This window comes from Rhea americana, unplaced genomic scaffold, assembly GCF_003343005.1.
Source record: "Rhea americana isolate MKP2758 unplaced genomic scaffold, rheAme1 scaffold_187, whole genome shotgun sequence".
Lineage (NCBI taxonomy): Eukaryota > Metazoa > Chordata > Aves > Rheiformes > Rheidae > Rhea > Rhea americana.
The window spans coordinates 1,246,343-1,273,950 of record NW_028186005.1 but is presented as its reverse complement, the minus strand read 5'-3'; the positions used below and the strand labels follow the sequence as shown (position 1 = coordinate 1,273,950).

Here is a 27,608-nt window from a genome sequence, read left to right as displayed (position 1 = left end):
AGTCCTGTCTGCATACATTTCATACTCTACAAATCACCAGATATCTGAAATCAGAGCGCACAGTGGCACTAAYAGCTTTCCAGCTTCCTTCCACAAGTGCCTTGGCCATGAAGCATTACTACACCTACTGGCAGYAGAATAATAATCGGGGATGGAAGACAGTAAGAAACATAAGACAACACAATAAATTGAGGAACACTTAGGTAGTGAAAAGTTAAAGCCTGAATTCAGTTAATAAAATAAGGGCAATTTGAAAGGAAACAACGAAATTTGACTGCACTTGGGTTTAAAATGATAATTAACTAACACTGTCTGCTAAACAGAATGCAAAAACACAAAGCTACCTTTTTGCACGTCACTGAAATAATCAGGTACCAGTTAATCCATTTGACATAGGAAGTAAAAGATCATTCATTACATTAATAGATGAGTCTGGTCCAAAGCCCACTGAAGGCAAAGGAATTAGAACCTGTGAAAAAAGCCATCCTTCTCTTATGACAATATTGCTTCATGTCTTACCTGCTCATTTTTTTATCCGACTCTCCAGAAGCTTTGGAAATATCTTTGGAGATTACATATGTTTTGAATATAAACTATTGCTTCATCTTTCTATTTTCAGGTATTTAACAGCAGGTTAAGAACTGGAACCTGCACTTAAGAACTAAGAAAAGACAAATCCAAAGCTCTCTTGTTTGAGGTTGTTACTTATTTTAAACATTTTTATAAGAAAATCTTGATGAAAGCATTGCTCTGAAAAAACTCCTCTTTCATTCATTCACAAATAGAAGTTATTTCAAGAAGACAGATCCTTAGTTTGTCACGAAAAAGAATTGGTGGGCTTTATTATTGCAAGATATTACTGAAAACCAGGGCATATTTTGGAGCAACCTATGTTCTCTCAAATACACATACGTACCTGTGCACAAACACCTTCCAGCTCTTAACTGAATGGAATGTCATACACCCTCACACACATGCTCTGATTTTGAGTAAAAGTTGCAGCCCAATAGACTGATGTTGCAGGACCATCATACAAGTCTCTTTGCAGACTATCACATACAGATAAACGACACAGAACAGAAAGAAAGAAAGAAAGGAGGGGAATTCATATCTACCAGATCTACCAGCAATCTATTGTAAACAGAGCTTGAAAGAGGAAGGTCTAAGTAGTAAATAGATGTAGGTGTTGTTACATTTATTTTTATGGACACGATGTTTCTCTATCTTTTTCAATCCTTAAAAGCAAAGTTTGGAGGTTTATCTGTGCTGGAAATTACCAGCTAACACTTGCTAAAATGTCACACAAAAGCTGAAAATTTTCTGCTTTGGGGGGATATGCTTGAAGTGATCCGACAACTACACTTTGCACTGCTGGTGTTCCCTGACCTGCTGGATAAGGCTTGCACTGGCAACTGCAGCTCGATCTGCTCAGTGGGTGCCACCACATTTAGAAGCTATCAATTACTACATTCACAGCCATCAGGTTCTTCCCAAAGGTGATATGAAGGGCCTTGATGCATAGATGTTCGTCCAAACAAATAAAGCAAGAAATGAACTAAGATTCATCACCAAAAGAATAGATAAACTAAAATCTAATAGATAAACAATCTAAAAATTCATTATGCAACATAATTTACAACACCATAATTATAAATCATGCACCTTAATTATAAATTATGGTGAAGAACACTGCTTAATGAAGAAACAGCAAATTATAGTATACCTTTCAGGCTTCTCTCTTGAGCTTGACCGAGTAGGCAAAGGGATGTTGGGAACAGTGGAAAAACATGGCTCGTTAAAACAACAATTGTTGCTCTTTTCAAATGACTAATGTATTTTTTTTCCTCGTAACTGTAGTTAGAAAGAAGGTGATGTTAGAATAAGAGGCTCCAAGGCAATACAATTCTCTTTAATAATCCAACATTGATTTGATTCAGTAATTGCCTTTGGACATTTTAAAACAACCCATATTATGAAATATACACCAGCAGAAAGAAACAGAAAAGAGAGCTTTTTATCAGCYAGTCAAGTAGACATTTATCTGACGCTGCAAGTAAATTGTCCTCTTTTCTTATATCTGAAAGCAGAATTAAATGGAGGAAAAAACTTTTCATATAAAATTAGAAACCAAGCATAGTCATATCCAACATTAGTATGGAACTTGGGCAAAAAAAACATGCTTATGTAAATGTGAAGAGCAGTTAGTCTTGTGAAGGTCTGCAAAATGGCATCAAAATGGATTTAAGAGATCCAAGTTGAAGTAAAAATACTGGAAAAGGAACATATTCAAAATCTTAACACGAACCGCTGGTTTTAGTGCTCTGTTCCTCTGCATTTTCACTTTCAATGTGAAAACAATGTAGTTGTAACTGTCATGYGTGCATCTGCACTGTAAAACGCACCAGTAAAACACAAAGATTTCCAGTAGTTCCATGCTGAGATACTTAAGCTTGGATCAAACTCAGGCCAACAGAAGACACATGCACATACACCTCCCAGCACACAAAGTTTCAGGCTATTTTCCTCACAAGGAAATACCTCTCAGCTTATGCTTAGATTCTTTCACAGTGCAATCTTGCAAGCCAAAGACTATTAAAGAGTTTATCCTTTCCCTCTGCATTCTTCAATCAGGGGCATGCATATATTAGGTACTGGCATGCTGGGTCCATCTGAAAGTACTTTACAGGGCCTTCTATCACTCTCTAGGTAGCACCAGCTTTAAACTGCCATTGGCCTCTAAAAAGACAACCGGATTTGTGCTGTTACTCTAAATATGGATTTGTATTGCATTCTTGAAATATTTTACAGGAGATAGATGACTTGGACTTAATTTTCTAAACAACATTGTCTTCCCAGTCATTAAGCATTTAGTGGAACCCATACCCCAGCTTTATACTTCCACCAGTTGTGATGGGGGAGCATTCAACAGATTCTAATTGAACAGGAAGCATTAAACTACCAGTTCCCCTTTCAAAGTGTAAACACTGCCCTAGAGAATTAGGTTAAGTCATTTTCCGTGTTCTTCCTAAAATTATTTCATTCCAAAAACATTAGCTGCACCTTCTCCAGATTTAAAAACAATACATGACACTAACCATAGATTTTACCTACTGAACGGCTACAAAGTATCATTATCATACCCTTCAATTAAGGATAGGGCGTTCTACTTCCTTAACGGTGTCAAATTTTGCCTAAATAATTACAAAGAATCATTACTGTATCCGTCACTACATTTTTTGCTTTGCTTCCTTAATGGTGATCAACCAAATAATGTGAAAGCTACAAGAAAAGAGAACCACTCCTCTCTCATGCTACCTGYAGATTTCATTAGCGATGAGAATCATAGAATCAGTAAGGTTGGAAGGGACCTCTGGAGATCATCTAGTCCAACCTCCCAAAAGCTTCTATTACAGTCAATGGTGCTGACAATAACAGATTAATGCAGGTTAAGTATCTTGTCTTGCAACATTCAGCACATTTCTTCTGCAGTCTATTTAATATATATAAAATTCAGATACAGTTCAGAGTTTTGAAATGAAGGTTTCTGAAAGAGTACTACAAGGTGTATTTACTTTTGTTTTGTCAAGAGTTACTATTATCACAGCTGTAGATATAAATCAGTCTGGTAGTACAACTAGACATCTCAAATGAGAAACAGCACTGGTATTTGCTGCATTGGATGCATCACTTCACTATTCCTGAAGGCAGAAGGCCAATATTTTGCTGAGATCCAAAAGAGTTGACCACATAAAGATTACTCTCTTCAAGTGATTCCCGGAATCTGATCATATGGTTACAACTGGGACTTTCTTAGTAGTAAGGTGTCTCAAAAGGGAAAGGTTTTAATCATTAAGATGAAGAACCCATTAACATTTGTCTGATGGAAGAATTCAGATTCTCCCGAGTAAACGTAAGGAAAGAGTCAATTGTCAGTAGACCAAAATTGTGAAGTAATTTTTGAAATAGAAAAATAGTTTTAATTGATGGTGCTCTTTTTTCCCACCCTTTTTTGATCGAGTTAGCTTTGGTTCCAGTTAAATCCAAGTGGCACGGCTAAGAGCGTGGTATTTTCTACTTTGCTCAGGGTGGCCTGATTCCAGACCATCTGCATGGAACGCAGGGCAGGATAGTTCACCCTTCCGCCAGCATGGCCCCATGGTGCCAGCCACCCCATGCAACCAGCAAAAGGGACAGGGAGGGATCTTCTTTTGTTTTCCTTATTTGTTTATTTGCTTTACTTTGGCAGCAGGCAAAGGGCTCTTCTCTTGCCAAGTTCATTACCATTGTAAAATGTTCCCAACTACACTGGGTAGAGCGCGCTACAGTGAAGTGGAGGAAAAGAAAAAGAAAAAAAAAACTTTGTAAAGTTTACAACAAGGCTACAGGACTTTATAAACCTTTATTTTAGGAAACAAGTGAGACAGCTAAATACAAATACAGCACATCTCTCCTTAGAGTTCAAATCCACATAGATCAGTTTTTGCAAACATTTCTTCCAAAATTTTCAACTGATCTGTTCTTTAAAGGAAAGAATCATCCAAATTTTAGTAGCCACTTCATAAGCTATCTTGGATAAAACTATTTCAAACTACTTTCAACAGTAGTTTTATATCTACACCTAGGACTATTCATTTACAACTGAATTATTAAATCCTATTTTCTACAAATAATTATCAGTTTATGATCATCAACATTAAAAAGCAACTTGTCTCCCAAAAAGTTGTTCTCTCCCCCTGCAGAGTGCAGTCACACAAATTGTTGATACAGCATCTGTAGTCTCCTGAAGATGATAAACTGACAAAACAGCTATTTTCTGCCCATGCCAGAACAGATTCTGGAAATTCCCATCCTCCTTTCCCTCTCAGTGGTACCACAGCCTAAATGAACCTTTCATAAGACTATGCTCTGGGGGAGTGAAAAAAACACTACTTAAAAGCATTTCCAAGCAAGTATTCACTGTGCTTAAAAGACAAGATTAAAAACTTCATTTGTATCACTTGCAAAAATCTGGACACAAAGTTCACTGTCATAACTACATAAAGTAAATGCACAGGACAAATTTTTAATACAAGAAGCTGTTCTAGGTTTACTGTGTAATTCAAACATTGTATCTTCTCCTTTGAATGGGATTATCTTTGAGGAACTGCCTCTTATGTTTACCTTAGAGTCCCAAAAGCTATCTATCATTCTCTCATTTCTCACATACAACCAACAGTGTTCTAGTAGCAGTGTCTAAGTCACGGAAGATAGGAGACCTTCATCTTCAAGGAAGAGGAATCTATTCCTATGCAGTAATTGGAAGCTCTCCAAACACTGTGAGAGAGAATACAGAACTAAAATCTGAAGCAATGCTGTCCCTTACAAGATAAAGATAATTAACCACAGTATGGTACTTGTTTAAAAGACATTATTCTCAAGTCCCTTCTGTTCAGATGGAGAGCAAAACACTTGCCTTACGTACTAAGAAACTGGTACAAGACCTGAGCATAGCAGTGATTCTATTAYAGACAACAACGGTATTGAAGATCCCACAAAACCTTTACCACTTTCTCCAAACACATCAGGTTCAAATAGCCAAGAATTAAAAATCATAAATCTTTCATTGCTCTTTTGCTATGGCAAGATTTCATAGTTACCCCTTAATACAAAAGGAATCAACTGAACTAATGTTTATGGTCAACTCTTAACCAGCATAAGCTTAGGAAAAAGGATAAGAAGAGAAGCAGGGCAGTAGGAATTGCATCAAAAGCCAGCACTTACTCACCACTTCCTGAAGTTAAACAAAAGGTGAAGAAACTAATCAAGCTGCTGTAGGCCCTCTGCCCAGCTCATACCTGCCATGCAGCTCCTGCCCACAAAAAACCACAGTATCCTACGTAAACCTTTTGAAGACCAAATACCACCATTYAGTAAAATGTTTCAGCATTTCTCAGCAAAGAACAATAAAATGGACTGCTGTCTAAATTAGTTTACCTAAAATAAGCCATCCCTTATATGACACTCCCTCCCTGTCCGAGGGATTTAAGAAGCATGCACTGCCATGATCTGACAAGAGGTAATCCAATAAACCAGACATCCGCCCTCTCACTGCACAAGGACACAGCTGCTCTGACTCCTCATCTAGGCCTTGTATGTCCAAATGTCTGTAACAGCTCAGCCAGATCTTTGGTGAAGTAGGGAGTGTCAGGCACTCCTCTAAGCAAGGCTACAGTTAGACTCACATGCAGATACCCGAATCTTGAAGTCTTCTTTTGACACAAAGAAAGATTAGTAGAGCTTGTGTTTTTCTCAAGGGTCCCTTTTCACTTCCTATCTCAGTTACAGTAGCTCTGCTTAAAACTTGGTACACTTTCCAGAGAAAAACTGTCACCACCTAATCTCTAAAAGCCACCAGCTCTCTCCCCYCAACCCAGATGGAACCGTCCACAGAACAAAAACAGCTGCTCCTGATAAACCTACATGGCAGCATTTCACAATACACTAGAGACCTCTAAAGCATTGAGTCTCAGCACAGCTTGTTTGGCTCTGTAAGAAGTGTATCAATACTTTGCCTCCCATGTCTTGGAAGCACAAATATTACTGAAAAAAAAAGGCAAACAAAATTAGAAATTTTAAGAGTGACCAGAAGAACTTAGTGTAAAGAGCAGCTAGGTAACTTCAGGTTGAACAAAATTAGTTATTTCTGGTGAGTCATGCACAAAGCAAAGCACAACTAGCAAAGTAAGTTAATTAATTTCTGTTACAATGAATTTTAGTTGAGAATCTTATGTCATTTCATATTAATAAAATGTATTTTTGTTTTGGAAATTAAGTGCTGGATTTTCATATCACAAGATATCTGGCTGGGAGCATGCAGCTAATAGATAGTAAGTGATGCACATCCTATCTTGTAACTTTTTCTTTGGTCCCCTGACCAGCATGAGTTTACCATTTGCAGCACTGGAGAGAGGGAGGTCATTTACCATCTTCTACAATCACATCTTCAACAAGCAGGATTCACGCCTAACAGTTGTATCCATCAATGCGCAATGTGTTTTTTTTTTTTTTTTTAATCAAAACCCAAATCCATTCCTGTCCCCAAGATACGTGGCATCTCAGTTAGGAAATATTATGTCATGAGAAAAATTAGCAAAACAGAGATACGACTTAGTGCTGAGGTTTTTGCTGGCTATTACCACAGGAGACAGAACACAAATGATCAGTCACGGACTGTGACTGATTTGCATTCACTTTGCTGTAGCAAAGCAACTTAAATATAAAACAGAGGTAGTYTGATTTTAGCAGAAAATAAGCTGCAATGACAAATAAACTACCGTTCCAACAATGACAGTCAGGTTAGAATGGCTAAACTGCAGCTAAAACTACATTTCTGGCAAGTATCTTAAAACATATCAATCTATCTGTTAAAACATATCAGCCTTCTTAGAAATTCCTGAAAAGATTCACACATGTATGTACAAACCATCATCAGAAACCCTAAGAGATCGTCAGCGATTAAACAGGATCCCTGGCAAACCGACAGCCAGTTCATTTCAATAATTTCCCCCTTCCCATTACTCTTGTAGTCACCAGGGCAGCATAATTTTGCCATCTTGATTAATTACACTGTAATATCAAATTAAAAATTTGTTTTCTTCCTCTAAACATAAGTTTAAGCATGTTTTGTCAAAGTGACATTTCTAGATTCAGATTTGCGGCACATTAGAGGAGCAACTTTACAGACATTTGGAAAATTATTTCTCAGAGGACATATTACTTAACTGAAAATGCAGTCATTTTAGCCTGTTTTATAGAAAAGGGGCATTTTAACTGCTGTCTAGTGCATAAAGACATCCTGAGAAGGATACTTATAGTACCTACATAGTCCCACAAATAATTTAAGCCAACAAACTGCCACTAACAACATGAGAGATCTTGATCCCACTCCCTCTCTATTCCTCCTGGTCATTYGATCCTCCCTCTGGGGCACTCTGCCCCTCTCCCAGGTAGAGGTATTTGTACAGCAATATAATGAATTGTATCAGGAACTGATCTGAGTAAAACCTATATGTTGTTTTTCTTTCCATTAGATTTAACSTGCATCATTACCAAGATCCAATTTCTAATGAGATCCATCAAGCACTTGAGCTAGCAAAAGAAAGAGGAATAAATATATGGAGTAGTCAGAAGAGGCAGCACTTCTCACGGCAGTTGGCCAAAAGTGCTCAGGAAACTACAGCATACATTGTCTATGTATGACAGCAAGATTATTATTATAGGATACAGTAGTGCAGTTTATCAGAAAAAGTAAAGATCTGTTCCTCCTTGTCAATCTACRTGGTTGAGGTCTGTTTTGCAGAAAAATCTTCAAGGTTGTGTTTCCACAYCTTTCAGTTGCTGCTACAATTCTCTTTTAGGGAAAAAGTTATCACGTGCATTATAAAATAATGACAAGATACAGTGCGTAGTGAGCATAATAAGGTACTAAATAATGTTCCACAATAGTTGGACAACAGCTCATCTCTATTTTCATTTTCTTCAGAAGAGATTAAGAATTTTTAAAAACATAGCAAGCGTCACAGCAGAAATGATTAGGCACAGCTCTTAACATTGACAGAGCTCCTGCTCCTTTATCCCCACACTAGTGGGTATTACAGACTTAGTGGTACAAACATTTATGCTGGGTGGCACATTAACACAACTGGCAAAACAAGTACAAATTTGTTTTGCCCTAAAAGAGAAATATTCCTCCTCCCCAAAGTGATCCATCTGATTTCCTCCCTCCCAATGCTGTAAGATGCTGGAAGCACTGTTAAAGTGCTTTACATTTACATTCATTTCACATTTACATTCTCCAATCTCACGCAGGAGGAGTAGCAACAMATTTGTTTTATCATTTTTTGTTGCTCAGTTGCATGGATACTGTGAGAGGAATAGGCATATATCAATCAATTTTTATTGATGTTGATTTGATGGCATAATTTTATAGCTTTCCTATTTCTATGTGCTAACGCTTTGTTCAATATAAATCCAAATAAAACAGATGAGCTAAACCTACATTTAATTTTCAAATAGTAATTGCATATTTGGCTTTTTAATACATATGCTAATACCTACTAATTAGAACCACACAAAGACTCTGAAGATGTGAATTAGGAAGAGCAACTTTCCAAACCATATTTATTCATTACAAGAGAAAACAAACATAAGCACCATTTCTCCTATATAGAGATGCAAATTATTATCAACATGAGTGGGGAAAAATTAAAAAATTAAGCACAAACTATGAAGCAATTTAAGTTTGCCATTTAATACAATAGTATGTCCAACCTTAAAAATTGCTGAAATAAAAAACAGTTACCTAAATTTCAGCATATCTTAGAAATACAAGGAAGATGAAGAGAGATAGCAATTTAAATTCTAGGTACAGTGTCAAAAATGAGCAATACAAACTGCACAGAAGTGGAGAACGAGAAAATTCATACTTCAGTGAAGTATTATGCCTAAGTTCCTTAAGTCACYGGTCTCCAGCAGTAGCAAAAAATAGTCTCATTGTTTTAGGAYACATAAAGGACTGGGAAAGAATCTACACACGCAGGTGCTTTTTACCTCAGATACTTACACAGATGAAAGCATATTTCACTTCTTAACTCGGTTATTGCGGTTTCTCTATGAAGTGTTAAAAAGAGAATAGTTGGTGGTCAGATATTTTAAGATGATTTTAACAGCTTGATTGTTTTACAGTAGCCTACAAAAGAACATGAAGCAACACTATTTCACTGAATGGGAAGACCCTAATCAGTATCTTGTATTAGCAATTTAATACCAAAGAAAACTGAGATACGACTAGAGGTTAATTCCAGTCTCATCCCTAATAAAACTCCATTGATACATTCTAAAATTTCCTTCATTTGTCATATTTAATTTCTATCAATCATTCTGCTTTTGTATTAAACACATAAGCAAAACTATATGAATAATTTTTAGCAAACAAAGGTTTAAAYATTTAAAGGCATTTCATTAGTTCAACAATAGGATACTACACTACTAGAATCGCAGATTATGTCACTTTTTCACAACTGACTAGCAACAGGCCACTCAGAAATACTTGTAATGGACGGTAGCTTGCTTTTTGTTATGCTGAGTACCATGGCTAACCCTTCTCAATTTTGCAGGCTTGTTTACCTCAGCAATCCGCACATTTGAAATAAATAAAGCAGTATGAAGCGAGAGATTTATATTTCTGTTCCAAGCTGCTGCTTTCTGTATTCACACAAATTCATCTGTGGTTACACTGTTCCATAATGACAGTCTCAATGTTCACACCACTATCAGACTACTTTTTTCTTAATACACACCTTAAGCTGTGGGGGGGGGCACAGTTCAGAAAACCTAGCTATCATCACAAAATATTTCTTTAAAAGCTACAGATTCATACACTAGTTAAAACAATCTTGCTAGYTGCTATACTCATATGCCATTCGTGAACATATGCACTTCTACCCTTAGTATTCACCAACTGTATCAGACGCAAGCACAAGACATCCTTCAAGGCATACTCTCAGTAGAAGTACAAGACTGAAGGAAATAACACAATTTGCAAACAGGATGTGCACAAGATATTTTTTAAACGCACATTCCCAACTTGTATCTTCAAGGAAGATTAAGGAAAGGGGAGAACAGATTCAAGCCTGCAGCTTTACATAACTGGCAAAACAAATAAACGGCAACAAATGTAAGGAAYGACAAGATTATGCTCCCAAATGCTGTTGTTTCACCGGAAGGCAAAGCCAAGAAGCCCTGCAGGAAACATAGGCTAGAAGCAGACTGCCTTACTTCCTATTGCTTCTGTGTTTAAAAACATCCCCAGTATGCATAAATCAAGATGTCACTGGCAGTGAAAACAGAACTCCAGCTTAACTCCATAGCTACAAGGCTCTGTTAATCCCTCTCTAACATTCTCACTAGGATCTCTAGCTTTCTTTTGTTCTCATAATATCAAGCAACAACAAAGAAGCTATGACAATGACATATATAGAAAGAAATTTGTATTCACTTGTCAGATGCTGGGTTAAAAATATTTCCCTCAAAGGTACAGTAATGAGAACCCAAGTAAACACAGGCTATTGTGGCACATTTACAATCGTTCCAGCTCCTGAACATAAAAATTTATTTACTTCAGCACCCAAAACACTGAGAACACACAGAGCTATAGTCTAACACAGCTCAACATAAAGTATCAATGTCATTACTAGTTTTGTTTTAAAAAGGCAATTTACCGAAAGGTTCACAGTTCATGTGTGTATCACTTAGGTCTTTCAGTTTTGCAATGTGCAGTTAGAAAAACACTGTCCTYAGTAAACCTACTGGAGGGAGAAATTGGAGTAATAAAAAGCAATAGTTCTCCTCTAGTAAAAAGTGTATGCCTTGCCCTGAAACAGCTATGCTAGAAAGCCAGATAATGTAATTTTTCTTTTGACAAAATATATCCCATGAAAGTCTATATTGGACATTACAAACAAGTTGCTGCCATAATGCATTTTGAGGAAGTACTTGCTATGTTTTTGACTTTCCTTTCTTTCTCTTCCACTCCCATATGTGACTATATTCAAAATTATCCTAATTTATCAMCAACTTCTTCATTGACTCGCTTTGATAAAAGGGATATTTCCTCAGAGAAAGGGCGAAGGGTGACACAGCAACTACAAAATCTGTGCAGCTTTTCATAATTAAGGCTCATAAGAGCTGCTACAGCCTCGTTCACTCCTATTGAATACAATATGGTCATCCTTTTGATAAATCTAATTGTAGAACAAGGCACTGACTCTTCCCCAGTAGATTTTGGAAAATAATAACCGAACCACTCACATTCTGGTGTATTTTCTAGTAAAAGGGGTCTCAGAGAAAAGTTGAGATATAAAACCAAAATGCTGTACACTGTCTTATATTTACATTTTGAATTAAGTTAGTTAATCCAGTGCAAATTCTCATAAAACTTGCATAGACACTACTGTGTATACAACGATTTTGTATCAATATGATTTAAAACATTAAATATACCAGTGAAGTGAGAAGAAAGTGGAAGGTTTAAAAAAAAACTGGAATGAAAACTCTACGGAATATTAAAAAAAACAAACAAACAAAAAAACCCCCACTAATTTCCAATCACTAAACAAACTTTATTTATTCTCAATACAATACCACCAAATCAGAGGTATCACTCAACTGATCAGCTGTTTGTATTGGCTTTGTCACATAGTATTCTTTGCATTAGCCAACAAATTTTATTTTGTTCAGGTACTCAATTAGATACTATTTACGTGTCTCCTGAAAAAGATATTTCTTCTGCATTAATATGACAAGAACRAAATAAAGCTGGGATTATTAAGCTAGCCTTAGTTACTAACCATAAAACTTTAAAAATGCAAAGTATATTTAGATCACATGCTCAGATCTCTCTTGCACATATGCCAAACCAAGTAAAATGTGCACCTAATGAGAGGGAGGGAAAAGAGGGGGAAATCCCTACACACACAACAGAGTGATCAAAATTATTTTCCACCATGGAGTCTCTCTCTTAGCTCCTTTGGGGAAAGAAAATTCACTTCAGCATTTAAATTATTCTACACAGCAATTATATTTAAGAAAAGTACYTTACATCTATGATCTTTTTGTTCCATCTTTCCAGATGCTAGAGAAATTCCTACTAGAGTATTATAATCAGCAAACAATGTTTAAATATTAAAATAGTATTGATTAAATGTTAAAAAAAAAATCACAAAAAAAAAATAACATAGGCTAAATCAGCTCTTCAAATTCAGATGAAAGTTTATAGAAACTTCATAAGCTTCAGCTCAGATCATTCCTGAGGTATGTGAAAGTTTTATGCACATAAACTGTTCAAACAGCACTAYAGATGCAAGCAGAAAAGACCAAGGTCAACATACCACTTGGCATCTCTCAAAATACACCTGTGAACCAAAGAGATTATTTGCTTTTAAAAAGCAGCTACAATAAAAAAGCAAGCAACTACAGAGTGGAAAGACAATGGCAGAATAATAAAAACTCTTATATATAACCACATGGTCTTGTTTCCAAATTTATATTCTATTCTTGTCAATGTAACAATGGATTCAATCTTAATTCTTGCTTCTTTCTAGGGAGGGAAAAAATTTCTACTAGATTTTCACTTCTAGAAAGCTGGTACTAAAGAAAGTTCACCACAGTGATTAAATATTAACATCCTGGGATACTTTTCATTCCATGAAATTTCAAATAATCCTCCCCCACAAGAAAAAAAAAAATCTCTTCCCCCTCATTATCATTACATTATTAATATTATTAGAAGTCACTAGTCCACATGTCCAATGACAGCCAGAGCCCCAAAGGCGAAGCTCCAACAACAGGGAACAGTAAATATCAGAAACAACATCCTTAGGAACAAGATGTTGTAATTCAGGGCTTCTGAAAGAAGGCAAGGGTGAAACATGCTAACAAGACAGCTGACTTCACACAAAGTGAATTTGACAAAGTTCACCTTTGTACAAAAAGTATGAATTTAAAACAAGGAAGAAGAGATATCAAGAACCTTTCTGTAAGAGACATAATGGAGGTGCAAATGCAAAGACAGCACTGACTTCAAAGTCAAATGTAGGAGCACTCAGTGAGGACTTCTTAAAAGTTTTTGAAACTTAAATCAATTCACCAACTAATGTATTTAGCACTTCTTTAAAAGGAATAGGTATTGCAAATGACTGTTACAAGTTACTAAAAAAAAAAGTTTTATTTTTGTTTCTTTTTAACAATTAGATTTTTATGAACTGTGTCAATTTTCAGTACACTGGAAGAAGAGCTATTTGCAAATAGAAGAAAAGATAAAWCTTTAGTGTGCTGTCATTTCACTAAGTAACGGATACCTACATCCGCACCACAGGACCATGTATAATGCAAAATGACAGCTAACCAAACCTAATATTCCATTTCTGACAGTGGCCAACACTGGAGTGATTCAGAAGACATAAATCTCTGTAAAGGCAGCTAATCATCRAACAATATATCCCAGGAGAAACTCCTTCCTGGCTCTGGCTGTTTGGCTTTGACGTGTGGACCGAAAATCAGTATTACCCTAGCTAGTACAACTGCTGATACACGGGCTAATGTGGCTAATCTTTACAGAATTACATTATTTGCCTTAGTGACATCATAAAACTTAAACCCTAAGGCTTAACTACACCCTGTATGCAAAAATTCTTCCCATTTATTAGTATTCCAACCTTTCACTGTTATGCAAGATGTAAAAGTTGTTTGCTACTGCAGAAGTATGCTGATGAGTCGACTGTCTTGTAAACCCACTTTTGCCTTTGCTTGCCCTCCACTTCTGAACTTGCTGTTCTTCTTTCATATGATGAAGCAGAACAAGTATTTGTTTGAAACCTAGTTAACTTGAAGTTCTTCAGGATTTGATTTTGTAAGAAGAGCATGTTAGAGACATCATTTTTTCTTTAGAGGTCCGAGACAGCACCTGCTGCGATAGTCATGTGGCCATTCTCTTACTAGACTCCAATACCATGGCACTGAGAAGCAAATCCAAGATGAGAAAAAATAATGCAGTTACATGCTGGTAGCTAGCTGCAACTTTAAAATAATACTTATTTTAGCAACTCCTAGTTAATGAATAGCCCATGCCAATGCAATAACCACTGTCTTCCTTGTACATTAGACTGCTTTTTGGACAGTTTTATCTTACAATATTTTTGCTTCATTTCCTGTGAGCTCCACCCACTTCACTAGCCTTAGTTGTTCCCACAGTTGTTTGGTCCTTTCTCATTTTTTTGCATGTAAAATGTGCAAATATTTTGGTATGTACTTGCAAAAGGATAAAGAGTTAGTCAAATTCAGAGAAACCTTTAATTTGACAATACCCTTTTAAAATGATGCTATATTTTCCATCCAAAACATACCAAAAACAAAGATGTATTATCCCCTCTTATTTTTGTTAATACAGAATATATCTGCTTTATTGTTTGGCCAGCATTACCAAACAGGTCAAAATTAAGTCAAAGATTTAAGATAGTGGAGATTAGAATAAAGAGGAATAGGGAAAAAGAAATGCATCTTCATTTTGGTAGGAACAAAAAGCTCTGAGCGGATTTGGTTTGCATGTATAGTCTGGTTCTCCTATTACAATAGTCTTTGACCTTCTCCAAACCTCACGTACTTTTCCATAGCTTATTTAACAGATGCATAGTTTTGACTTCTAAAGCMCTTGATCAACATAATAAAAAGAGTAAATACGAATCAGTTACTAATGCTAGTTTTCACATGGAATGGCAGAGCACACAATTTGGAATGAAGTTACACATTTCAGCCTAACCACATTTTCTTTTCCATCACACTATCAAGTCAAAAAGACCCTTTCCCACTCAAGTACTGTATAATCTAYAAAGTGTGTACTGAGTTGGTAGTTAGCCGCCCTCAAGTTCAAAWCTCATATCAGTTAAAAGACATTTGGGTTTTACTTTCTTTTCCCTTGAGACTGAGTAGTATCTTACAGCCTGACTTGTGACGTCAACAAATTGCACACATTAATTTCTGCTACAGCTAGGACGAGGACCTTAGTCTATAAAACGACAGATCCAAACCACATTCACACCTTCAATAGAAGCATGCCAAGTCCACAACTAGAACATGTTCTCTACAAACAATGGGACAAGAACTATTGGTCTAGGAATTAAAGGGCAGCCAATAATACTCACAGCCACAGGCAATCAAAAAGTCACAACAGACACCAACACAGGAGCATACTGTGATACATGCACAGCATGTTGCAGGGGCCCACTGACAAAATGTGCGCATATGCCTAACCATGCCAAAGACATTTATCTGGATGAATGATAAATTACTCCTTTACGTCAGTGATTCAAGCCCATACTGGAAATCTCAGGATCTAAGCTCTTTGTGCACTTATTTCGATAGCTACAGTTCAATTACAGATAATGATTCTACATAAGATACTATTAGGCATTTGCAATATTTTATAAAATTATTGAAGTCTTAGTAACAGTGGAAAATAATTATTATTCCTCTTTTATGCCTTGCAGAGAAAGGATGATGATGTCTATTAGCAGTTTTCTTACATATGCAAGCACTTTTCTTCTTTCAATATTTGCTTCCAATTTGCTGGGATTATATCAGCTTACCATAATGGCAAACACTGTTCTTAATACTGAGTACCATCAAACTTCAGATATACTTCATGCATTCTCCAGTTTATTGCCAAAAATTTCTTTTTCCCTATTTGAGACTGTGCAAGGACTTTCCTACACAGCAAGTTAAACCAAGTTAAAAGAGTCAATTTGAGTTGTATTTGTTAAAATACAATTAAAAWCTTCATGGAAGTTGCTATCTGTAAGTTGAGAAACCTTTCCTTCAAGCTTAATTTGTGATGCTCACACAAATACTTGACAGCCTTTTATTTCACACTTTTCGTTTGGCTCAGAAGTACTCAGGACAGCTGACACACCCTAAAGGAGCAGAACCAATGTGTTAAAATGAGGCCATCTTTATTATAAAGATATCACCTTTTCAATAATTTTTTTCCAAGTGGAAAATAAAAAAGAGATCATTTTTCAGAATTGAATGTTTAAACATGCKCAATTTAATAAATCTAGCAGGAGCTGGTCTTGTTATATCTACTTGGGAGAGGGATTATATATACTTCCTACTGAAAAGAGTTTCATCAATGGCAGAAAATATTTCTTCATTAACAGGATGACTAATTTCAAGTATTCCTGAACAGTCAGCCTAGTAAGTTTTCACTCCACCTGAAACCAAGGTGATTTGAATTAAACAAACAGCAATGATTCTATTAAYCATAATGAGAAAAAGTAACTCTGTTAACACATCGGTAATATTTTACCTACTTGGAGCACATCCTGTCTGAAATGCAAGCCTGGAGAACATTTACACTTTTAAACACCCTCTACTACTGTAAAAAAAAAAAAAAAAAAAAAAAACAGGAAAGCCACCTTTCTCAACAGTAAACTAGCCTGTAAACTTATAGCTAAATACCAAGCTGTGCAGGACAAGCATTAACACAGAATCTCTCCTTTCACAGAACAATTTTCACAGCGCTGTACATCACCAGCTCAAGCCTCAGCAGGCTCAAGTGAGTCTTGGGCAAATACAACTGCCACGGTCAGCAGGGTGGAGCAACAGAGACACCCTCATCACAGACATTCTGGGGTTTCTAGAACACAAATCACTTTGACTAGCACCCATAACTCAGACTCAAAATGAAAACGTGCTATGCTAGATCACACGGTAAAAGCCTATCATCTGCCTAATAAGCATTAATAAATACATCTGAAATAACTGAAACTTCAGGATAGCCTTCAAAAGTTTTTCACAGCAAACAGCAGTACAACAATCCAATGAGGAAGGGGCAGAATAGGAGCAACTACTGCYAGATGTTTGTCCGTAAGAGGAATACTGTACAGAGAAAAATTAAGACTAATACCTGAAAATTCAACAGTAGAAGGGCATCCAACAGAATCTCTTAACTTACAAGAGCTAGGACAGCAACTGAAAAAAAAAAACCAGCAACAGTCATTAGGGTGAAGCATTCCCTTTACTATTTCCTCTGTTCAGCTGTCACCAGTCAGATTTTTTTAAAAAATCTCAAAAATCAGCCCATCACTAATTCAAAAAAGTAGTACTTTCTGGCTACAACAGAAAGGAGACACAGATGAGACTAATAAATACACTTTGMCAAAACTGCAGGTTAGCATATGCACACCAACCAGAAATTACAAATAAACTAAGAAAGCTTGGCTCAAGAAACAAAAGGAAAAAAAAAAGATTTTGGATAGGATAACGTATACTTGAGGATCTGGATAACACAACCAGAACTAATAAACACTCCAATTGCCAATCTCTTTTCTTTCCTAGAAGAGATTCAGATAATTTTGGCAACTGCAAGACTGGTGCCCACCCATGACTTTTTGAAGGTAGGTTGGTCAGCTTCTTAAAAAGATATCAGCCTGTTGCTAAATCAGCAGGCAACATTTATCCAACCAACATTGGAGTAGTAGCATTAACACAGGTTTGGTCAAGATAGTCTATTAACATAAACAAAAGATTCAAATATGCCCAGAAGCTTTTTATTCCTCCCCAAGTGCATCTGTTCATCTAATAAAAGTTATTAACCCTCACTACAAACTCACTCCTTCTTACACCCGATTGCAAGTAGTTACACACTAAACTTTATTAGTCATGACAATCACGAAGGTSATAGACTGGAGTTCCAGCAACACCTGCATGTCATCAGAGAAAAGAGGAACTGAAACAAAAGCTATTTATCATTTATCACACCTCACACAAACTTGAAACCACAGAGTTAACCCTGTAACCTAAGCCTGAGTAGTCTCATCCACAAAGTGGACATAAAACACCTTGTTGTAAAAAACAACTCTACCTAGTTTTGCATAACCTATTAACATATCCTCAATGAAACAAAGCCTTTCCTGAATAGCTATGTTTTACGAAGTATCACACACAAAAAAAGGAAGCTCTATAAATTAGGAAATTCTATGCTGAAGGAACATTAAGGTTGTGAAAACAAGCATCACAGAAAAGAAAAAACTCARGCTCACCTACATAACCTCTTATACACAAATTCTGTGCTTTGTGTGTAACTACCATGTAACATTTCTCAGATAAAAGTCATAATTATTTACATATTTCAGTGTAGAGAAGGCACACTAGTAAACCAGTCAATGAACACTGATGATAAAAATATTCAATGAACACTTTTTATGAACAGTGRAAAAAAACGCAAGCAAATATATTCTGAAGAGTGCAAGTTAAGGGGGCCTGGATCACTCTGACTTTGCAATTAACACCAAAGCACAGAAGATGCTTGCTGAAGAATAYAGTTTTCTTCATGTATTTATTTTAGCTTAATGGAGTTCTTCTTTGAATGTTCAGAATAAAGAGGAATTTGATCTATGACAGTCCTTCCTGTCCTGATTCCAGTTTAATTTCTGACTTTCTTCAGAGGCTTGACAAGTTATATCCAAATTCTGATTGTGTGCACATAATTTCAGTGTTCAAATAGCCCTTTCTTTTTCCACAATCAGAAACAGAGCTTTGTGGACTGTGCAAAGAACCTGTCCCCTGACCATTTTCTCTTGGCGGGCAGAAGGAAAGGAAGCTAACTTCACACAAAACTGCCATTTTTTCACCAAATGCTAACAGTATTGTACTATTGTTCAACCACTTACAATTATATTCAGCCTGACTAATTCTAAAATCAATTTATTTAAAATTATTGTACACAGTCTCCGGAGCAGTGAGGCTGCCTGAAGCGCTGGAACAGTTTTTAGTAAAGTCATGAAGCCATAATTCTTCCTTAAGTAGAGATCTCATGGCTCACTGATACAAAGTCTCCAATAATACTATAAGCAACACATGGTTGCCAAGAAACCATACACATGCATTATAAAGCTTAATACAGCTAAGGACACAGTCTAAATTTCTTTTTTATTGCATAATAAGATGGATGGAAAAATTAATGCCCTAATGAGGGCACTTAAAAACTGAATCCAGTAAATAAGTTTCACAACCTTATTACTCATTTTAGAAGGCTAAACACAGGTTAAAAAATGCTGCACAGATTACTTCAACAGCATTCCACTAAGAGTTCTTTACTAGGTCAGCAGTGATTACAGAACATGCAGATCTGACAAAACCAGGTTCAAACTTGTACACACAGCTATCTAAAAATTGCAGACTCTTATTAATTTTACGCTTTCAAGAATTCTTGCTCTGGGCCCATATCCAGTAGACATAACAGATGGAAACTGCCAGTAAAATATGGCAAAGCTATATAGGCCATCAAGCATGAACCAAGCTTCCTCAAAATTGTCTTGAATGAGACTGCTGGACTCAGCCAGGCACCCAAAATTCCACCTGCATTCCTGACGCAAGACAGTCAGTAGTTTTCTAAAGTATCTGAAATTGGATTTAGAACAAATTATAAATTCTGAATTCTTCATAAACATCCAGTTCACCATCAGTATGTTTATAGTTTTGCCATAAACTGATTTAACAAAGTAGGACAGCAAGTCTGATGGTGGTTTGAGGCCATTCTTTATTACCTGCTCCAAGCCCACAGCATCTCATATTTTCAGATATTTTGCAGTTCTTCCAAACAGTCCGTGCAAGATACMTGATCAGACAACCACTACTTATTTATCACAAACAGTGCAGAGGAGGAAATGGTAATTTGCAGATGGATGTATTACTACCCTTTTAATGTCCTTTTTTGAAGGAAAGTAAGAGTTCATTGTCAGGAACCTTGGGTTTGATCTGTACTTATGGCCCTAAATAAATTCTTTGTTGGAAAAAGAATGATCTCATAAAAGCAAGCTGCTATTCATATACATTGTATTAATCAAAGACAAGTAACTGCCTAACTAATATAATTTCAGTGGTTTGCTAAAATAATGCAGATTTCAAATGCAAGAATTCAGCATTTTCTGCAACAAATACAAGAAATCAATAATTAAGTATATCAAGACATTTCAGGGTGTAAGGTTCTACAGTTACTTTTTTGCATTGCTTTGCATTATGGCAGAAAAGTAATAATGACTTTCTGTAATATATCTCAGGCCATTCGGAACCAGAGATATAAAGGAACAGTGGGTGGTTCAGAGTTTAACTTCTCAGCAAATCCTGAWTCCATTTCTACAACTRCATAACATGAGTTTCCAAGGATATCAAACAAACAGCACCTTTCCACTACTATACTAATGCATAATACAAGTTAATATTTAATGGAGATATTTCTTTACCTGCTAAAACAACTAGCACAACAATTCACAGTTAACTTCTGGTTTAACGGAGGTAAGACTCATGTCTAATAAAAGAATATGAAATAATATTGAAACTTCAATTGTAAGTAGTGAACTGAGTGCAAGTGGCTCATAAACAGACCTAGATTTATCTTGAGACGAAAACCCTAGGAGGCCATAGGTAGTGTTATACATAGGAATAAATAAGGGATATGTGAACATTTTCTACCCAGTGGGACTAGACACGTCTGTTTTACAGGTTCTGAGTTATTTTCAGCTCTCCCACAGTAGGAAGACTGGACTATGAAGCCAAGAGTTTGCATGGAATGTAATGTAAGGGAAACACCTGTTGTGAGGTCAGTTAAAAAGAAGCATGAATATACACTGTGCAGCTGTGAAAGGTGGGAGGTCATAGCAGAGCTTCTAAGGAGGACTGCCTTATAAAGGCAAGAGACTTTCTTCACTGAAAATAACTAAAGGGAAGAAGATTGAAAGCATTTCTTGCTGTTACAGCAGCTGAAGAACTTCCAATGCTCTTCATTTTTTCCTTCTCATAAAAGCATTCTACAATTAGGAAGCTTCAAGCAGTACCTAGAATGAAAATCATTAGCTACCTACCTCTATGTAAAAGTAGGCATAGACAAAAGTACTGTTAACATTAGTTTGGCTCAACTGTACTGGTAGCAGCCAAGCTGAGAGCAAAGTATATTGCGTGGTTTCCTCACTGTTCCCACTACAAGATGTATTCCTTTCAATTAATGTAGCCTCTTCAAAAGCAACAAAGATTTAGTCTAACAAGTGTAACTTAGCATAATGGATTTTTATTGACACAGTACTAGAATGCTGGTTATAAATGTTTCACCTTGTGTCATTTTTCATCTTTGGTCCCCAGCTATTCACATCATGTACTAGCTCAGTGTTAGGACCTCTCTATGCAACAGTATTACTCATATTTCACCACAGTGTATACCAAACTGGAAGATATCTTAAGAACTTATGAGGAAGTTTCTTAAAGACACTTCCATAAATGCAGTACAGGAGACAGATAGCAAAAAAAAACAGTATCTGTGTTTTACATAATCTATATCTTTCAAAATCATTGTTGGGATAAAGTGGCAAAATCCTATCTCCCCAAAAAAGYGGGCAAACTATTAGTTTGATCTTAAGCCCTAAACATTTATAATTAGATAAAAGAAAGCATGCCATAATGGCCTTCGGCACTAGATAAACTTACTAGTGTGCAATCCTAATCACTACAGAAGTTCTTCTGAGCTGTTTGTTAAAAACGCATCAGCAGAGTTTATAATCTAGAAGATTGCATTTGCATAGCAAATGTCTCCACATAGCCCACTTTCCAACTAGCTGTCCTGGTCAGATGAAAACTATGCAAAGAAGCTAATTACGGGCACTGCTTCCAGTGGATTAACTGAAATTAGAAAATAAATTTGAAAGTGAGAAAGCTGTTATAGTGGATTAGACAGGTTAGCCTACAGCTGCATCCACTTGCTTTGTCTAGTCTGAAAATATCTGGGAGATTTACTCCCAGATAGGGAGTAAAAATACAGGAGCTTTACTTATAATGGCAGTAAATGGTAGAGCACCTAAGCAGACTGAACCTCTCCATGCTATCTTCAAGCACAAGTAATCAGAACAAGAGTTTGCTCCCTTCTTCTTCCATCTGCCTTTTCTGATCTTTCTAGTCCACTGCTTTTCTAAAAATCCTTAGGGCTGAAGTTGTGAAAGTATCTTGGCTGGGATATGAGAAAAGGATAGCCTTCAATCATCTTTAAGGCCTCTTTCCCAAGTCAGCAGAGCAACATATGAAAGAAGAGGTAATTGAACATTGGATCCTGTGACAGTATGGGTAGCTAGGGCTACAACTTTAAAAATTAAAAACATGGTGAATCCCTATTGCGCACAGCCCATTGTCTTTTGCTCCGCTTGCATTGTGGTTAGATCTGGGAGATAGAGCCGTGAATTTCAGTCTGAGAAAGGCACAGAGATAATACACTATTGTAAAGTTAATATGCTTGTATAATTTATTTTCTTACTGTCATATTCCCCTCCAAGGGCTAGATATCCTGCTGTTCAAAAAATATTTTACTGAAGTAAGTTTTATTACACAGTATAAGTTCTACAGTAGAAGTTCTACATCTAAAAATTTATTTTTAAGATGATGCTAGGTGCTGCAGTTATCCCTTGGAATAGGGGTCTCAAGTACTGCAGTGAACCCAAAGCATGTGGATAAAGGCACTAACATTTTACTGCTACCTGTAAGCAAGGCAAGAACCGCCTGGGAAAGGACTGGACACTGCAGTTCACAAGCACTTGAGATGCTTATGCTGATCCTGGGAAATYATAGTCCTCTGATGCAGAGGGAATACTGATACGCATTCAACAGCAAATGATCTTCACAGAAGACTATAGGCACCACTTCACTTCTTCAAGGATGTAGTTTTTCAAATAAGAAATGAGAGGCAATGCCATTAGTTKATTGAAAGAGAAGCTTCATTGAAAAAGAAAAAAAAATAAAATTCTTTTTCACGTTTTCTTCACTATAAGCCCCTTTTTGCATGGTTAGTCTATATGCTGAAAGCTTTGTCTGTAGCCTATATAAAGTTCTCCAGCTCATTCCTGCAAAAGTAGTTCTTTTGCCACTATAAGATGCCTTTACACACAGATGTATTTTGCCATCACAACTATGTTAAACTGCTACAGTTCTCCTGGTTCCAATCCGCATAGTACCACATCACAGTACAGATGTAGCCCAAAGTATTATCTTCTGCATAATAGGTAACTGTTGATAAAAATTTCTTTCTCTATGTTTATGTAACAATTCACAAAAAAGCTACAATACACAATTCTTCTTTGATACACAAGAGTGTAACAGTAGACATCACAGCTGAAGTTTAAAAATAATCAACACCATGTTCAAGTTTACTAATACATTTAATAATTTATTTCCTTTTTAATTATGAATTATAAACCAAATTAAAAAGCAAGTCTCAACAGAAGGCACAATGGCTTTGTTACTACTTTGAATTTCAAGAGCAGATCTATCCTATTTGTAACATAAATTTGAAGTCTCTTTCAAAGTGCATAACATAGATCTGTCAGATACTATTGAACAAAGCTATTAAGCAACACTGATCTCTAATCAAAGTTATGTTGAAAATACAATGAAAATGCTATATATATATATATATATATATATGTATATATATGTGTATATATATATATTTTAAGAGAGAGCAAGAGAGAGAGAGACCCAAGACACTGCGAAACTTGAACGCTCTTTAAGACACACATACATACCATCACTTTACACACTGAAGTGACACCAAGCTTTCATCAACATCAGTGTGAAGGCTGTCATTCAGCAGAAGGGTAAGAGATACTAACCAATCACACACACACACACAAAAAAAAAAAAGTACACACACACCTCACACAACCCGAGTTTACTTTGGTGTTAAACTGAGGTTTGAGCATAACAWGATTCACCTTTCTTTGGTAGGACTTTGCTGGATGTTGAAGCACTTGACAGAAGGCAGCACCTCACTGAAGTTTTGCTGTGCGATCAGAAAACCTATTGATGTTTGACTAATCTCTAATTGTTTCACTATTGTTTATAAGCTTCAGCTTTCAGTTTTTGTATATTAAGCACTCTGGGGCAATCAGAGACACTTCGGCGGCTGCCCTTTGTGGTATGATTAGAACTTACCCCTCCCCCACTTTTCCAAAGAACACAAGTAAAGGGGAGGACCATTAAGGAACAAAGCAGATTTCACTCTAAATCTTCCATGCGATAAATGTGACATGAGCTTGAAGAGCAGAGATCTAGAACAGAAGTGACTGTTACTACCGCCTAATTTAACTCACTTGCACTTGAAAGTTAATTTCTTAGTAATCCAAAGTTAAGAACTAGAGGATGTTTTCTCACACCAGAACATTAGGAAGCATTACACAAGAAACACCAAAACATTTAGGAATAAGAAAGATCACAGTACTTTCTATTAGTGGCAACACTCATTCAAGAAAAGTGACAACACTAAGAAACAGACTAAAATTCGTTACCCAGAGATGCAAAAAGAAATTAATACAAGGACTGATAACACACACTGCTGGAAGTGACTTGTTCTTCTAACTATTTCTGCAGGTTTTTCTGCAGTCTCTCCCTTCTCACCCAAAAGGCTAACAGTTGAAAGTTGTCAGTGAAAGAAAGGCTGGGCTGTGTTACCCAAAACTCTGCTGTGACAGACTAATAGCCTCAGTTTCTTTCTCAACAAACAGCAAGAACCTTTTACATTATATGCATTGTTGTTAACAACAGCAATAAGTTGGACAGATTAAAAAGGGTCTGTAAAACCTTCCTTCCCTTTAACCTTCAAAATATCAATGTTTTCCTTTCCCGCTAAACCCCCCAGAAGACTGCACAAATAGAACTCAAACTTATAAAGGAAAAAAAAAAGAAGAAGAAAAGAAAAAAAACACAGTGGGACATTACTGGTTTTGGTCAGGTAACAAATATCGAGATATAGCTGAGAACAAGCAAGTAATGTACAAATGACTCCAGATCAACAGGGAAAGCAGGCAGCTTTTTTCTGCCCATCCTTGGTTAAAAAAAAGGTCATTTTTGCACAGCAACTTCACAAAGCCTAAAATAATTTTACACTAAAACTGGCATTTTAATGTATTGACAGTTTGACTAAACTTTGATTCTTTTCTGCTTTACAAAGTAATTTACACAAAATAAGTAGAACTACATAACCGAGTCATCTYGAGTCATCCAAATGGCTTGCATGGGTGGCTTACTGGGTTAGACATTTTTGTAATTATTGTGGAGCTCTCTGATATTTAAGTTTTTACTTTTGCAGAGTAAATACAACAGACCACCTGTACTTAGTAGCTGTTGAAAATATTACTGTAAATGACACTTTTTTTGGATTTGATTTCCATTATGACTATGCAACAATAGAATTAGCTCTGTAACCTACTACTGTATCAGTACATGGAACAGAACCCTTTCACACAGCTCAAATACTGTATTTCTACTGCTTAGGCTGTTGAAAGAAAACTATAGAATCAGTGTATACCCTACAGATATTCAGCACTCACGCCCATCAGCTGAAGGATCAAACTTACAGAAAAACATAACTGGTATTGACAATTGGCTCAAGACTTCGCCTACTGTTAAGATATGTAGGAACTGTCACACTTCCACCAGCAAACCAGTTYAGCTGGAGACAAATGGCAGTACATACAAACACACATGCATGAGTGAACCTTCTGGCACACCAGATTTGGTAATTGCAACAAAAAAGTTACTTACTCCATATTCTAAGCATGTCACATTAGAAAATAAAGCTACCTGATCAAGATCAAACTATTGCAAAAGAAGAAACTAAGGAGAGCAAGTATCACTGAAATACTAGTTTTGCTGAAGCATAAACTTACTGCCCATCCAATTCCRAAACATAATTATTCACAGTTCACCTGAGTCCAAGTCACCAGCACAACTCATGCAAGAAGCAAGCAAGTTTAATTTCCTTGGGATACTGACAGTGTATCAGATCACTACCATCAACTGTCTTCCTCTCTCTTGTCAAGGTTTTCAAACCTAAAACCAGTAAAGTGCTTTCTACCTTCCATCTCTGAGTAAACATCTCTATTAATTTCAGGCTACCCAAGCCTCCTGGCACATCTTTGATTTGGCCTTAATCTCTGGTGAGGTCTCCTCTTCCTCCTCACAGGAAGACATTTAAACTTCGGCAAGCCTCTAGGTGGAAAGTGAAGTTATGTTGCAGAGATACTAGTCTCACACTAAATTAATAGGAATGCATGCAGACCTGTAACACCTGACCTTTCTATATCCAGAAAGGAAAATTACTTAAAAAGAAAAAAAAAAGGAGAGAGAGAGAGAGAAAGAAAGAAAAAGTGAGAGAGCAACTGCTTGAGACAAGGCAAGTTCTCAGCACCTCCTCCCCCTCCCCTCAAGCACAGTAGGCTACACCCAGACATGCTCGCCTCCGTGTGGTCCAGGAGCGTTTTCTAACGTTTCCTCTTAATGTCACCGCAGGATGTAACACTGGTTGTCATCTCTACTGCAAATAACTGATTAGTCATTTATTCCTCCCTCACCGCTTGCACTGCTCAGCATCGCCATGGGCGAGAGACACCTCGATCCCGCCGAGGCAGGCCCGCACCCCTTCAAGAAGCTGCCCGGGACCCCCAACCCCGGGAGGCGCCTCTCGCGCGGCGGCGTCTAACGCCTCAGCCTCGCGCCCCCAACGGCTCAGCCTAACGGCTCCCTCTCGCGCCCCTTCCCTCGCCCGCAACGGCTCAGCCTCACCCCCTCCGCCCCCCACCCCACGGCTCAGCCAAACGGCTCTCACCCCCATCGCGCCCCCAACGGCTCAGCCTAGCGGGGCCCCCGAGGGCTCCCCCCGCGCGCCCAACGGCTCGCCGGGCGCTGCGCGCACCTGGCGCCCGCCMGCCTCAGCCCTCCTCCGGCCGGCCCCGGGGCTGCCCGGACGAGGAAAAGCCTGCCGAGCCGGGAGCCGCTCCCTGAGGCGCCGGGTGCCTCCGCGTGTGCGTGTGAAGGCGGGGCACGGTAAGCCCTACTCACCCCATGAGCCAGTCCATGGCTGGGTGCCGCCGCGCTGCGAGGCTCCCGCGGCCGCCGCGTCCCGGCTCACCGTCCGCTCATGGGCCCCCCCCGCAGCTCCCGCTCCAGGTGCCGGGGCCCGGCTCCTCCCGGCGGCGGCGGCGGCG

The 27,608-nt window shown here is 37.5% G+C and overlaps 1 protein-coding gene across 2 annotated transcripts in view; it reads right to left on the bottom strand.

Moving 5' to 3' along the window:
* MOB2 (MOB kinase activator 2) overlaps window positions 1–27,602 on the bottom strand; it is a 115,706-nt gene extending 88,104 nt beyond the window's left edge. Inside the window, exons 1-2 of one of the 2 annotated variants that reach the window (XM_085302174.1) lie at window positions 27,463–27,602; window positions 17,498–17,562 (exon numbers count right to left, since the gene is read on the bottom strand). Coding sequence is in view for 1 of the 2 variants with exons in the window: in XM_085302173.1 (XP_085158299.1) it covers window positions 27,463–27,479 (17 nt within the window). In the remaining variant the exon portion in view is untranslated. The remainder of the gene's footprint in view (window positions 1–17,497; window positions 17,563–27,462) is intronic. The other variant, XM_085302173.1, reaches the window with a different exon arrangement.
* Between the last annotated feature and the right edge of the window lie 6 nt (window positions 27,603–27,608).